Source organism: Aythya marila (assembly GCF_965140915.1).
Source record: "Aythya marila genome assembly, chromosome: 1".
Classification (NCBI taxonomy): Eukaryota; Metazoa; Chordata; class Aves; order Anseriformes; family Anatidae; genus Aythya; species Aythya marila.
This window is the reverse complement of record NC_139042.1, coordinates 89,460,886-89,475,595: the sequence shown is the minus strand read 5'-3', so window position 1 is coordinate 89,475,595 and position 14,710 is coordinate 89,460,886. Positions and strand designations below refer to the sequence as shown.

Genomic DNA, 14,710 nt, shown 5'->3' with positions numbered 1-14,710 from the left:
GAGAGCTGTCTGATCACTTAAAGGGTTTTTTATTTCCATACTGCTCTCATACATTAGTCAGGATTTTGATTGATGACCTGCTGTAGGATGTAGTTAGCACTCCCTTTTAGCTCTGCTGTGTTCCAAATGCTGTAATTGATTATACAGGTATTGGAACAGACTTTTTTTTTTTTTCTTTTTGTCAATTCCCTGGGCACTTTGACCACACCATTTCAAGGAAGTAAAACAAGGCAGGGCGGCAGATAGGCAGCACTTAGGTCCTCCAGAAGCCCATGACCCTACAGTGCCGGCTGTAGGATCCCAGTTAACTCACTGTGAATTTATCTTAGCATACCGACTCTGTCCCCATTGCCTAATATAAAGCATATGCTTGCTAAATTAAGGGCATATAAATTTGTCATCGTAAATTCATGCACTGGAGCATAATTAAAGTGGAATTTGACAGTCTTTCTAAAAACATTCGGTGCAACCATTAATTTTGTCTCCCTTACGAAGCATTCTAAGGTGTTTTATGATGTGCATTCATGCCAAGAACTTAGCTGTGTCTTTTTGATGATGTTGGATGACATTGGTGGCATTACGAAATTTGATTTCTCTACTGTGAAACTGTTCTTCTACAACAGAAGAACCTTTTTAACTCTGAAAGTACATCATAGTCCCTATTAAAAGATAGGATTTATATGCGAAAAGCTGTCCTCAGGCACTCCAAGCATAGGTCAATAAGGAGCACAAAGCAGCATCTATCTGAGAACAGCATTCCTAATAATTTTGTTAAATAACCCCTCAGGATCACAGCACTGTCGGAGCGCTGCATGTCTGTTCCTGTTTTGGCCTGCTCCAGTGCGCTCTTGTACCTGAACTTCTGAAAATCAATCCTGTCTGACAGGACTGTGGCCACCTGGGCTTTTGGCAGCAGCGGTGCCAGCATCCGTGCTAGCTTTGCAGGGAACAGAGCTGCTGAAATCTCTGCACTCAGCCCAGTGGCACTGCATGTATCACCTCCGTTGTAGCTGACCTGTAAATCCCAGCAGTCAGATGAAAGCTTGTTCAACACGTGCGTTTCAATGTTTTCTTCTCTTCCAGTTCCTTTTGTTTTTATTAAATTGGAAACACAGCATTTGTGTATTTTAGACCTGGTTTGGGCTTTACTTGCCTGTGTGCCGCAGCAGCAGGGTAGGGGCTGAAAGGACTTTGAAAGTTGCCATGTCTACCATGGAGCAGTCTGGAGAGCTGAAGCATACCCAAACCCTAAATTATAACTCTGAGCTGCCAAGTTTGGGCTTTGAGGGATTATCTAGAAAAAGCATCACACTGACTCTTAAAAGAGCCCTTTATTGTATGTTTTACTTTCTCTTTTCAATCCAAATATCAAAAGCAACACTTGAGTTGCTCGACAGTGGATGCTGTGTGACCACTCTCCTGCCCTTGCCACTTCAGGCAGGATCCTGATAGGGTGTTCATATTTTCCCCCACATCCCTCACTCTCCCCTGGCCTCATCAGAATGCCTTGAGCAAACAGTGAAACAGTGATAATTTCCCTTTCAAAAACAAAATTACAGGCTTCACTGTTGTCTTTCTTCACAGAACTTCTCGTGCCAGTTTCATTGCTCTCCTGGTAGCATGGTACGCAAAGCCTACAATTTCTGCCACATCACAAGCCTTTTAACAGGTTGTATTCTTGGGGAGATTAAATCTAAAGGTAATGATCAATAGCACATCTAATGGTGTTGACAGCACTTTCATTCTAATTAATTAATTGAATTCTAAATGTAAAAAGGCTATTCCTGGCTCAGAAATCAGTATTCTAATTGCTTATTTGATTAGTAGCTCAGGATCAGCACTGCTGTATAATATAAAAACTCGATCTAAAAGCACAGTGGCCTTACAGTGGCTTTAAAAGCAGCTGTTAAATTTAAGAAATGGCACACGAGAGTACTCAAAAGCATCTCCAGCACCCACTAGGGGCCCACAGCCATGAAAGTGAACAAGTGTGCTACTAACACGGGAGGTGGGAATTTGAACGTGTCCTTCAAACAGAGGGTGGGAAGTGGCAGTAGTCTTAAGACTTGCTTTAAAAAGTGAAGTTCAAGCCTGCAGCAGCAGTGAAGTGGAAGAGACGGCAGGATGGCCATCTCAATAGCAAATCCTTCATTTTAAGGAGCTATATTGCAAACTTCATGCTGAATACAGTATAGCTACCCAGCTAGCTGGCGTGCAGATGTGAAACACAATTAATTACACAGTCACTTTAAACAACTGGCTCCTGGGAAACTCTTCACCAGTACCTGAAGTGGACTATTAATCTGATAAGGACCTCTGAATTTCTGAATTAAGTGAACTAGGATTGCATTAAATGGATGTAAACCAGCATCAAGTGCAAACTGAAGTAAATCCTCACTAAAAAGGCTTTAGCGTGACTAATTTTCAGACAATCAACATTCCTCCTTGCTCAGAATAAGGAACACGCAGGGCTACTAGCCTAATCTTGCAGAAGTATTAGAAGTCCTAGTACCAGACAGATACACAGTATCTTTTTTTTTTTTTAAAAAAAAAAAAAGCCTACCTGAAACACTCCAGGGAAGTTGCAATTGGAGCCACCTACCAGCAATAAAAGCAGGTGAAGGATCAACACTTCTGATACAACAGTACTTAGCCTATCAGAACCACAATGCAATATGCTTTTACCCCCAGGGTACTCCTCTTCCATGTGAAGAACCTCTGAGAGATCCTCACAGCCTGTTACAATAATGCTTCCCATTTACTTTAAACGAATTACAGCAGCCCTGTGGTACAGCTGAGTTCATCATTTCAAGATTTTAGTACATAAGGTTATCTCAGCACATTCTGTAATCACTGTAGGTTGTGGCAAAGATGTTGCAATTGACCAGGAAGTTCAAGCAAAAATCTCAGAAATGGAACTTGAGCATCTCCTTAAGGAAGATGGAAATTAATATAAAAAGACACAAAAATCATAATTCAGGGACAAGAAATTTCAAAGAGTGACATGAAATATCATGGAATTAGTATGTCATTGTTTCTTAGAGTATTTTAACATTTCAAACCCCTTAGTGTTGTTTAGGACAAGCAGAATCTCATGAAGAAGCTTACTCTACTTCAGCTGCTTTATGTCCGAGACAGTTGAAAACAACACAAGCTCCTGAATATTCCCACAGCATTTACATCTGTCTTACCTTTGTGTGTGAACTTCTCAGTGCAAAATGTTTCCCATAATCTGACAGTAACCTGACAGTAGTTACTCCTCCTCCTGCCACATAAGTCATTTTCATTAAATTATCCTTGATTTGGAAAGATTCTACTATTGGTGTACTCCCCCTTTTCTTACTCTGGATCATGCTTCTACTGAAGTTCTGTGATAGTGTCTTCCACATTAAGTCATCTCAAAGCAGTCAAAGTTTAAAGTAACATACAGACTATCACATTATAGTTCACTTTAAACGTTAGGGTTCACGACTATCGAAACTGGATGACAGAGCACTGTTTTCATAATAAAGTTGTACAACTTCACCAGATGTATTTGATGCTCATTAAAACACTGCAAATACATTACAGAATGCTCTTGTCAGGTTGAAATTGTCCAGAGAAACCAGCAGTGCGCTCTTCCATCTATTTATCCTATTTTTAATAGGATTTTTAATCCACATTAATCTTAAACCCTGTTGAAGGTAATTTTGAATTGTAAAAGAAAAAACACTAAACTAAGCAGGATTTTCTAGACTTTGGCAAAGCTGCACTGAGTTACGCACATCGACACAAAGCATTGTGAAGTGTCTCCAAGACAGGAACACATGCACAACTTCAACCCCTCCAAATCAGACATGTCAGGAAGCAAGACAGATTAATTCACTGTGCAGCAGTAGATTTAGCTCACGTTACTGTATTCTAGAGGAATTTCATCTACCACAAGAGCAACTGAAAATTTCTGAAAAGTGGGGAGTTCTAAAAAAGACTCAAACCACAGATTAACAGTTTGCGTTAGCTACACCCGCTCTTTGGCTTAAGAAAATGAACGCATACAAGATGATCCTCCAACATTTACTTTTGAAAGACAGTTAAATCTAAGCTGTTAAGAGACTTGGGCCCACTCTCAGATATGGGAGGCTGCTCGCAGCTGCTCCGTTCAGCTGAGCTAGGAAGGCGAAATAGAAGTGTCCCCACCCACGAAGCCACAAACAATGCATGCATTCAGGAACTGTTCTTTGTTTTATTGAACGATCGAAGCAGGACTGTAATCAAGTGTTGGTCCACTCTTATCATCAAAAAGAAGTTTGTTCATTTTTTTAATAACATCAACACAAATGGAAGGAACATGAAGCATCATAATAGGAACCTTTAACTACAGGATGCTCAGACTGGTGCTACTTCCATATTTCCAGGCTCTCCACTGTATAGACCAGCCACACTAGTGTTATTTATCTCCAAATCGTTACGGTTCTTGGTAAAGCACCCTTCTGGCTATCTGAGCCATCATCATGAGATCAAAATGCCATTTCTGCCACTAGAATCCTGATCTTGTAGCATTTAATATTTTACTAAAGAATAACGACTATCCTCTCCAAAGTTACATATAGCCATTATAAATATTTACATCAAACATTTACAACTGGTTCATAATATACAACACAACAATTTAACTACAATTTATAATCTTCCTGTGTCATAATTTCAGTCTGTTTTGCACATGGTCACAGGCAGTACAGGGCATTTCTGAAACTCATGTTACATGATTTAAAAAAAAAAAATGGAATGATGTTACTTTCATAACAATCAGTTTGGGGGAAGTGTTTTCATTGTTAAACAAGCAGATTTGAATTTCTAAACCCAATCTAGTGCTACAACTAACTTTTAAAATAGGATTAAGAGGAGGAGGGAAAAAAAAAAAAAGATGCTTGGAAATAAATACACCTTTAAAAATTCCACAGTTAACCATGTAAGAGTATTTGTTTCCACACAAAGTAAAGGAGACCTTACTCTTCATCATTTCCCTGTGCTGGAACACTTTAGTTCAATCCATTCTTATCTTCTGATTCGTCATCCTGTAAATAATGCTGTCATACCCAGGATCCATGTTCCAGAGGTTGTAGGAGATGACTATCACAGCTAAAGCAAGACCTATCATCATCCACAGAATGATGTTGAAGATTACAGAGTAGTTGTAGTTGTACGGATAGGCAAGGTTATACGGATTATCTGATTCACTCTGTAACGAAGAAAATAAGTGCATTACTTTAACAAGTTATTTTGCATACAAAACGCATTCTGACTACATCAAAAATCCAAGCCATCTAAATCAGAGATGCATTTTTGTCCAGACAACTCTGATGCTAGGGCACAAAATGCAAAAGTGATTACGTGACTGACATTAATGGAATCCAAAGGAAGGGGCTGACAAGAGCCTCATGAAATCCAATGAGGACAAATGCAAAGCCCTGCACCTGGCAGAATAACCCCACCTGACAACACAGGCTGGGCACTGACCAGCTGGGGAACCGCTCCGAAGAGGGGGCCCGTTGGACAGGGTGAACAGAGCCAGCAGTCCACCCCTGCCACAATGAAGGTAAACTGCATCCTCAGCTGCAGCAGGTCAAAGAAGGTTTCTCTCTACTCAACCCCCATGAAGCAGGGCTTGCGTGCACTACTATACTGGGGAAAACAGTGCAGGAGTACAAATTCTAACAAGAAACAAGGGAAATTTTCACAGTCAAAGTGGTAAGATTTTGGAACAGGTTGTCCAAGGCTACAAGTTCTGCAGCCTCTCTAGACATTTCAAGAACTTGGCTGGACAAGGACCTACGGAGCCTGATCAAACTCCTAAATTAATCCTGCTTTGAGCAGTGGGCAGGATTAGACCACATCTTGAAGCTGTCTTTAAACTAAATTACTGCATGATTTATTCAAAATCATTAAAGGTAAGCTGACCTCTTCACACCCATGCCTACATCAAAGTCAGTACCTTAGTCCTTAAAAAGTTATGCTTGGGTAAAGAAGTGATGCAGTTTGGATGTATTTGTGCTGTCAACAGGTGAGATACAGAAAAATGTACGTATACTACCTGTGAAGACTGGAGAATGGAGCGAGTCTTCCTTGTGAGGGGAGAATTAAACGTCTTCACAGCCACCACTTCTACTACTGCATTCCCACTATACAGATTATACATCTCATCTGCAAACTGGAAGAGCAAAAGTGACTTAATTGAAAGCCTAAACTGTAGCCAGGAATTAAGGAGGGCTTTGTAAGCAAGATGTACTAAACCGTAACATGTCAGTTTCAGGATTAAGAAGATTGTAGAAAGTTGTAAAATAAAAGCTACTATTTTTGAGTTCCAGCAAGAAAGGGCCAACTTCCAGCTGGTTTACAACATCTCAGAGTAAACAGTTACTTGCCTTAGTAAATTCATAATTTACACTTTTCCATCACGCTTTTGAAACTTGAAACTTACTGGTGTCAGGTCTTAATAAATATCAGCTAACAATTATGTAAGACCAGCTAAAGCAATACTTTCTTGAATGGTTGGAAATTAAGGTTTACACAACGTCATGGCAACGGGAGACTAATCACTGTACCCCAGGATAAAAAAAGATTTCCACATTTCACTGGCCAGTATTGGTGAGACATGCTGGTGGTTTTTAAATGCAAGATGTTTGTTTAGGAAAGACAGATGTATCAGCTCATATCTTATATTAGGTTTTAACACATTCCTACTCCTTCATCCAAAGCATTTAAGATACTGTGACATGATGTTGACATGATTCTATACAGCAACAAGTTCTAATATTCAATTTTATAACTGAACAAATGTGTTGTAGAAATCAATTAAAAAAAAAAAAATCAGTAAGGCCATCACTAATTAAGTGGCAGTTCACAGCAGAACACGATCAAAAAGCTAAATCCTATGTTGTTAACGCAAAAAAAAGTCTTTCCTTAGTATTGCTATGCGTTTTGTTCCTTAGCTAGAAAGTATACCTTTTGCAAGGAGTCTACAAGAATTTGAGAAGCATCCTTGAATTGCTGAGAATCTTCCCCATACCGTTTTCCAACTTCTTCCAAACCAGACAGCTCCAGAGAATACAGGTCTGGAGAGTGATCTTTGGCCAAGTGCTTGTGTCGAGACAGCTTTGGGACACAATTGAGGACAGGAAGAATTTAATTCATAAACAGGTTACTTGAAAAACATTTTCACAAATTCAGTATGCTGGGACTAATCCAGCTTCACTTTCCAGTCATATTCCACACTGACCAGAGATTTTTGGCCAACTTAACTACAAAGGTGTCCACAAGTGTGTTGTTTTTATTTTTCCTTAAGCTACAGAAGAAAGCAGACGATCATCATGTAGCATCTATTTATAACATGAGATTGCATACATGTAATCTAGAGCTCTAGTAAAAGAAACATACTTTTATTCTTGTCAGAATCCTCTCTCTATACTTGCCTTAAAAATAAAAGTTGGAAAAAAAAACTTAACTACAATACCTGGATACTACTACTCCCTCCACTGAAGCTTGGCCCTGCAGAAGTGAGTATATTGCAACTTCCACCTTACTGTTGCCCACATACAAAAGTATTTTACTTAAGGAGTATTATCTATTCATCACAATTCATGCTACAGAAGTCACTCTTTTTCAAGTAAATGGAACAATGACATTTTGAAGTGAAATGGTAGACAGGGTCAGGTAGACAGGTAGAACATGTTCTTAACTACCATTACACTTCTCAGGTAAAAAAAACTACGAAAGACCTGCAAATTCCTCATTGAGTACTTCCTGTGTGTATGGAGAAATAGTACCTCAAAACACAACAAAAAAAGAAGCTACAGAGAACCAGTTCTCATTTCCTTCCATAAGAATTAGGCTGATTCAAATACCTCAAGAACACATTTAAACTGATGCAACCAAACAATGATACACTTGAGCGCATATCACTGTTTGCCAAGTACCCTGGCTATGGCTTCTCTACCTTTAAACAGTATCTTTGAAGTTTGAGACCTCAGGTGTAGGAAGTGTTTCACAAAAAAAAAAAAAAAAAAAAAAAAAAAAAAAAAAAAATCTTACCAGGCTTGCAATATCATGTAGGACTTGTAGTTCTGACAGAAAAAGCAAGTCAACCTGGGGAAGGAGACAAAAAGAAAAAGATGTGTTTCTTATGATGAAAGGAGAGTCAGAGAAGCCTTATTTTATTGCAAGCCTCCATATTTTCTAACAGGTTATGTCTGCTCCAGCATCAAAACATACTAGAAGGCAATTACTTTTAATAAAGTTACTTACAGAAGAACTTAAACCATAGTTTTTAGAATTCAATTAGAAAAAGGGTGCTCTTCTAGGCAAAGGAAGAAGAAAGTGGAAAAGCATATTAAAAAATAACCTACAAGTACTCATTGGTTAGGTTTTTGTTTTTTTTTTTCTTTACCTCGTTGTTTCTGCTGAGGGAGTTGAGAGGAAGGGAGCTGAGAATGGAGTTGTCCTGGAATAAGCGGTTTCGCAGTTGGCGCAGCGTGACAGAAAGATCTTCAAATACAGAGTTTGCCTTGCCCACCATGTACACTCTCTGCAGGAATAGCCATTGTTTAATAAGAGACATTCATTTTTTAGTTGCTCCAATCACACATTAATAATCAACCATACTTGCAAATCATACTCCAATGTAAAATACTTTCATGTAGCTGCTTCTGCTCCAACCATACAAGTGGAAAGTGTTCTTCCGATTTAGAACATTTGCAACCAGAACTGAAGCAATACTCACTTCCTCGCTGGGGGCCAGCTGCAAGACCACAGGAGTCTCCTCAGAGAACAAATTATGAATAGCATTCGCAACGCTGTCCAGGCTGAAAGGAACAGCCTGAAACACAAAGTCTAGTTAGATTTTGGGGTAAAGCCAGATGTAATGACATCAAAGGAGAAAACTACTTAACTACGGAAGTCTGGAAAAATAGGAGACACTCTTTTTGGAATTATTCATACTCTGCTCAAAGAGATACCAATCAGAGCCAAGGTACAAAATAACAATTGCACAACTGTTAACAGACTACTTGCAAATATGGTGAACACCACACATTTTTAAGAACTCCAAGAGGCCACGATTGTGTCATTACGAGGCTAACTTAAGCTGAAAGTATAGCCTCATTTCCCAAGGAAGCCAGACCAACAAATATAAAAGCAATACAAAAGGCTGAACCCACGTTACCATAAATTGAAAGTTATGAACCACAGAAAGCTGTGGAATGAAAATATATCGGTAGAAAGACCAATTGCTGAAATACCAAAGAAATGAACCACATGCAAATTACTGAGAGCAAAAGAAGTCCTAGCATGGCATTAGAGCCGTTACAGGTATGCGAATAAAACTCTTAAGTTTTTCTAAACACTTATTTCTAGGTTTTATCCAGAAAGAAGCAGAATGACATTTCCATTCATTAGTTAAAGAGCACAAACATCTTTTTTCTAATAAATATTGCTAAGTCTGTAGGTTAGGATAATTAGTACCCAGTGGCCCCGAACATGAACTTGGCAATAATCATTTGAAATTATTCTTGAATACTGGAGAACCAGTATACATTTGAAGCAGCTCATTTGAAGCCACAGCAGCGAAAAAGCTGAAGACTTGGAATCTTAATTTCTTTTAATGGGAAATAAATAGGCATTAAGTACACCTCTGAACTTTTACAAGTTACAAGCGTGAATATGACTGAAGACTACTACCCTATATGTAAGGGTTCTGTCGTGCTTTTGTCAAACAAACTCAGCGCAGGAGAGCCTACATCAACTTCAAAGGCCTCTGACCTTGTACAGCAGTCAGACTGGATTATTTATCGATACAGCCTGATCCATCATTCTAGGGGGATACGTGAACTTCAAGCAAAGTTAAGAATTATGAGAACTTCAAGGACTACAGTAGAAAGCCTGGCACTTCTAATTAGATCAAAAGAGTCACAGAAGTGGAAAGACTGCTCCAGATGCGGATACTCACGTTCTCAATAGGGTAAGAAATTCCCTTCACAGGCAAGGTCAGCTTGTCTACTCCCTTCACCGTTACTAACACAGTAGCTCGTGGTCTGTGGAACAGATCACCCACTGCAAGCCCAGGCCAGGGAAGGTCCTGTTACAAAATAGTAGAAGACAAAACAAAACAACCACTTGTATTACACAGGAGGACAGAGAGAGGGGAACCCTCCCTGACTGTTACAGCAAAATAACTTATTTTGTCAATAACTCTGTACAGGACACCCTATTGGAAATTTCATGGGGAAATAAGTATGACTAGAATGCATCCATCTTGAGTAACGCTGTCTGAAGTTAACCATGAGGAAACTGCTACTCTACAAGCTACCAGCAATTTCACAACAAAGTCTGCATTGAGAGAACATTATACATATTGGATACTTCAAGAGTTATTTCCCATAGAAAAGTAAAAGTACAGTCTGTATTCGTTAAGTAAAGCTTTTTTTAAAAAACAAAACAAAACAAAACAAACTTCCACAAAACAGCACAGAAACATATTTAGAAACATCAAAACACTAGCATCTTGGTAAGTCAGTACCACAAAGAAATGGGAGGAGGGGTGTTAGCAGTACTAACAGACCATCACCAACCTAAAAACCCACAAACTTCCATAGAGACATAAAAGGATTCCTTAGTAACTAACTACAGTTACATATTGGCAAGAGCACAGTTAATGGTACATGGCTAGTTTACTCAGGCACACAAATACAAACTCAACTGTTTGTCATGAATTAAATCACATTTCTCCATTTGTTTAAAAGATGTAACTGCCTTTTTTTTCTTTGTTTAAGTTTTATGAAACCAAATCATTTGGATTTTGGATGTAAAATGTCACTGACATTATGAACTATGTCACTTTAAACAAAAGAAAAAACTTTTTATAACATCAACAGGGGAAGCCTACCTAATGACTATTTTTGCCAATCTAATGCAGTACATATTTAAAAATCTTTACAGTGTAACCTACTGTGCTGTCAGATTAGTTTCCTAGACTACAGCCTGATGCAAACTGCAAAACGAGTGTTTTGGACCCACAGTATTCTCAACAGCAGTGTCGGAAGGTGCCTACCTTGTGATCACTGTTTTGTGTTTTTTTTTTTTTCTTAATAATACAAATATAGTTATTGTGAACACTAGGCATAGAAATTTATTTTACTAGTTTCACGATTACAAGCATAATTAATTGACACTGTGCTATGTTAAACAAGTCCCAAAATACAGGCTAAACAGATCTGCATTCAAACCAGCATTATCAGACCTCTTGCCCAGTTGCTGTATGGAAGAAATGGGAACTGAACTCCCCCGCCAGCACTCTGAGGATATCCCAGCTTGCAGTTTTCAGCATCTGGCTGCACACAGACACTGCTAAGACACCTTGCCATTAAAAACTTTCATAGGCTACTTCAGTAGTCACTTGTCCTTTCTGCAGCCCAGCAAAAAAAAAAAAAAAAAAAAAAAAAATCAGTAAGCAACGTGGAATCTGTCCATGAACTTTTACTTGTCTGCCTCACTTCAAGTATCACTAAAGCTATGTTTGTCCAAAAAACTAATCTGGGAAACAAATTAGGTTTTCAAGTGCTTCGATTACTTCCTAAGCAACCTTTTCACTTGTTCTAATTAACTATGCTTAGCAGACAAACTTGCTGACCTGACAAAATGCCTGCTTAGCCAAGACATTTCTCATCATTTTCAGAATACCCAAGAAAAGATCCCTCTGGATAGCTCACAAGAATTTGGAGAGGACTGCACAAGTTCTCACTACAAGACTACAGGGGGTGGGAAACAGCACGTAGCTGGGCCTCTGAACAACTGATGACCATGACTGCTACAGGCTCTGCAGGCTTGCTTCCTTCTATAGCTGATGATTCAAACTAGCCAGCTAGCACAGCCTCCTTCTGCTCATATGACTGGTACAGCTCCAGGCTTGGACACCACGCTCTGACAAGTCATCCATGCCTCAAGACAGGATGATATTTTATATATTCCAGCACATGATAGGAAGATTTGCATGTTAACCCAGCAAGTCTGTAGTTTTCGAGTTGTTTCAAAAATCAAGATACCAAACATACCTCTTCAACAGAAAAGCCCATGGATAACGCAGCCACATCTGGGATCCGATCGCCAGGAATTGGCCAACTTCCATCTCGAAAAACAACTGACTGAGGTGTCCGTAAGATACTAAATTCATCACTGCGTACACCTGAAAACAGACAAACAAGCAAGCTGTCACATTTCTTACAGTCTCTCTCTCTCTCCTCACAGAAGTAAAGCATACCAGAGCTTTCATTCATTCTTGTCTTGCTCATACCTACCACTTTATGCCGAATATGTAACGAGTAACATTGGCTTTAGTGCTCTGTAACAGGAGGCAAGGTATCTATACAGCAAAGACTAAGAATAGATAAATACACTGTGACAAAAACTGAACGATGATTAAAGCCAACAGCACAGCAGGCTTCTACCTACTCACTAGCAGGCCACGAGCTGTGTGACAACTCAGGCCTGGCAAAGCCAACCCTCAGCAGAGCCAGGCAGAATCCAAACGCTCAGCTCAGCAGCAGCCATGCACCAACACGGCTCTGTTTCCTTCCAGGTCTGCACGGCATAACCCCTCTATTTGTGTAGTAAACAGCCTGAACACTGAGCCCAGAGCAGCCAGGATCGGTTGAGCTCATCAGCGCTGGTTTAAACAGAGCGCTGCCAGGAACAGTCTGGCTCCTGCAGAACAGCTCCGGTGTCTCTGCCCTGCCTCCTCCAGCACGGGAGGTCACAAGACTTCTCGCTTGATGCAGCACTGGGCCTCGGCTGACTGTGCAAAGCCACCACTCACTGTACTCCTCTTGCTGGCTTTTCACTTACCTGGGATCCCTCTTTCCTCTCTTCCCTGTTACATTCAACAACAAAGCTGACTACATATACTTGTAGGGTGTAGTACGATGACATTTATGCTGTAATAAAGTCAGAGAGGACTACATGGAAATAAGAGAGAGAGTTATTTCAGTCTAGCTGCCTATTTAACGTCACTTAGGCAGAACAGCAAGACTGTGTGTACACAAACACCTAACAGCTTATCTAAATCAATTCTAAAACATATTTGGTGCAAATCTGTATGTGAGCAATCACACACACAATGCAGAGTTTCAGAAATATGCTTCTACCATAAAAATTATCTGATATGATGTTTAAGAAAAACAAGGAAGGAAGCAACAAACATTTGCAGGCCACCTAAGCTTCAATTCCAATTACACCATCAGTCTGATTACGTGCTTCAAACTTACACATTTGTGGTAAACTTTTAAAGAAAATATAAGCAGCTACTCTCATGACCACTGGAAATTAGTTACCAGCCTGAGCAGCTATAGAAAGTACTTCCCCAGGGGATCTGTAAACCTAAAGGCCCTACACATACACACATAAAAAAAAGCAAGCATCAGTAGTAACTGATGTGAAGCACAATTATAATTTTTCTTGACATTAGTTTAACCAATTCGACCTTGAAGATGTCGCTTTAAACCTGGGTCATAATCATGCATACCAATGTTGACAGTAAACCTGAGCTATGTTACAATAAACATGCTAAAGGAACAAAGTGCTATGAAGCAGGTCAGGGAAGGGTGGCAAAAGGCAGGCAGGAGGCCAAATCAACAGATGCATACGGAGCCGGTTCAAAAACGCTTTTGTTTTAAATTGATATAGGTTCTCTGGGTGGCCTGCTATCAAGCGTGGTGGCATAGCAAACCGTATCTTGAAAAACATGCAGGTTTCCATGACAGTTTGCTTAAGAAGGAATTGACAATTACAGTTTCGCTCAATCAGATAGTGACAGGACAAGGGGGAATGGTTTAAACTAAAAGAAGATGGATTTAGGATAGATATTTGGAAGAAATTCTGTAATTGGAGGGTGGTAAGGCGCTGGCACAGGCTGCCCAGAGAAGCTGTGGGTGCCCCATCCCTGAAGGTGCTCAAGGCCAGGCTGGATGGGGCTGTGGGCAGCCTGAGCTGGGGGGAGGTGTCCCTGCCCATGGCAGGGGGGCAGAACCAGGTGCTCTTTGGGGTCCCCTCCTTCCCCAGCCAACCCCCGACCCCACACGACGCCCCCCCAGCCCCCACAGCCCAGGCTGAGCCGCCGCTCGCCCCCCTTCACCCCCCCCGCGCGCCCCTTCCCAACCGCTGCGGCCTGGCCGTTGAGGCGCGCGACCGGCCGTTAACGACCGTTACGGCCGTTAACAGCCACTAACGGCCGCCCACCTCACTCCCTCCCTGTCCCTGCCCTCTCACCGGCCAAGCAGGCCGCGGCCAGCAGCACCGCCGCAGGCACAGCGCCCCGCCGCCCCATGGCACCCCCGCCGCCGGCCGCCGCCGCACTGCCAGGCCCAGCCGGGAAGACGCCCGGCCCCCCGCTGCCGAGCGCTGACGAGCAGCCGCCGCGGCCAATGAGAGAGCGGCGTTCCCGGCGGCGGGGCGGGACCGAGGGGACAGCCCCGCCCACTCACCGGCCCGGCCCGTCAGGTGAGGCGCTGCCGCGCTGGGGGGCGGGGCCGTGGTTTGAGTGGCGTTTCCGCTGGGCCAATCAGATCGCGGGGGGAGCTCTGCGGCCGTTCACCCTACCGGTAAATTGTCAAGGAGGCGGAGCCTAGTGGGACCGATTGACAACCGCCTTGTCCAATCGAAGCGCGAGAGGTCAGGGCCTCGCCCCTCC

At 41.4% G+C, this 14,710-nt stretch overlaps 1 protein-coding gene across 1 annotated transcript; it reads right to left on the bottom strand.

The window, feature by feature from the left end:
- Positions 1-4,189: 4,189 nt before the first annotated feature.
- Positions 4,190-14,387, bottom strand: ATP6AP2 (ATPase H+ transporting accessory protein 2). The gene is made up of 9 exons (XM_082752024.1): positions 14,290-14,387; positions 12,081-12,211; positions 9,980-10,108; positions 8,756-8,851; positions 8,423-8,560; positions 8,068-8,121; positions 6,982-7,131; positions 6,071-6,187; positions 4,190-5,218 (listed from the first exon to the last, which is right to left on the bottom strand). The coding sequence occupies exons 1-9, from the start codon at positions 14,345-14,347 to the stop codon at positions 5,024-5,026; spliced, it is 1,068 nt and encodes a 355-aa protein (XP_082608150.1). The 5' UTR covers positions 14,348-14,387; the 3' UTR covers positions 4,190-5,023.
- Positions 14,388-14,710: the final 323 nt, after the last annotated feature.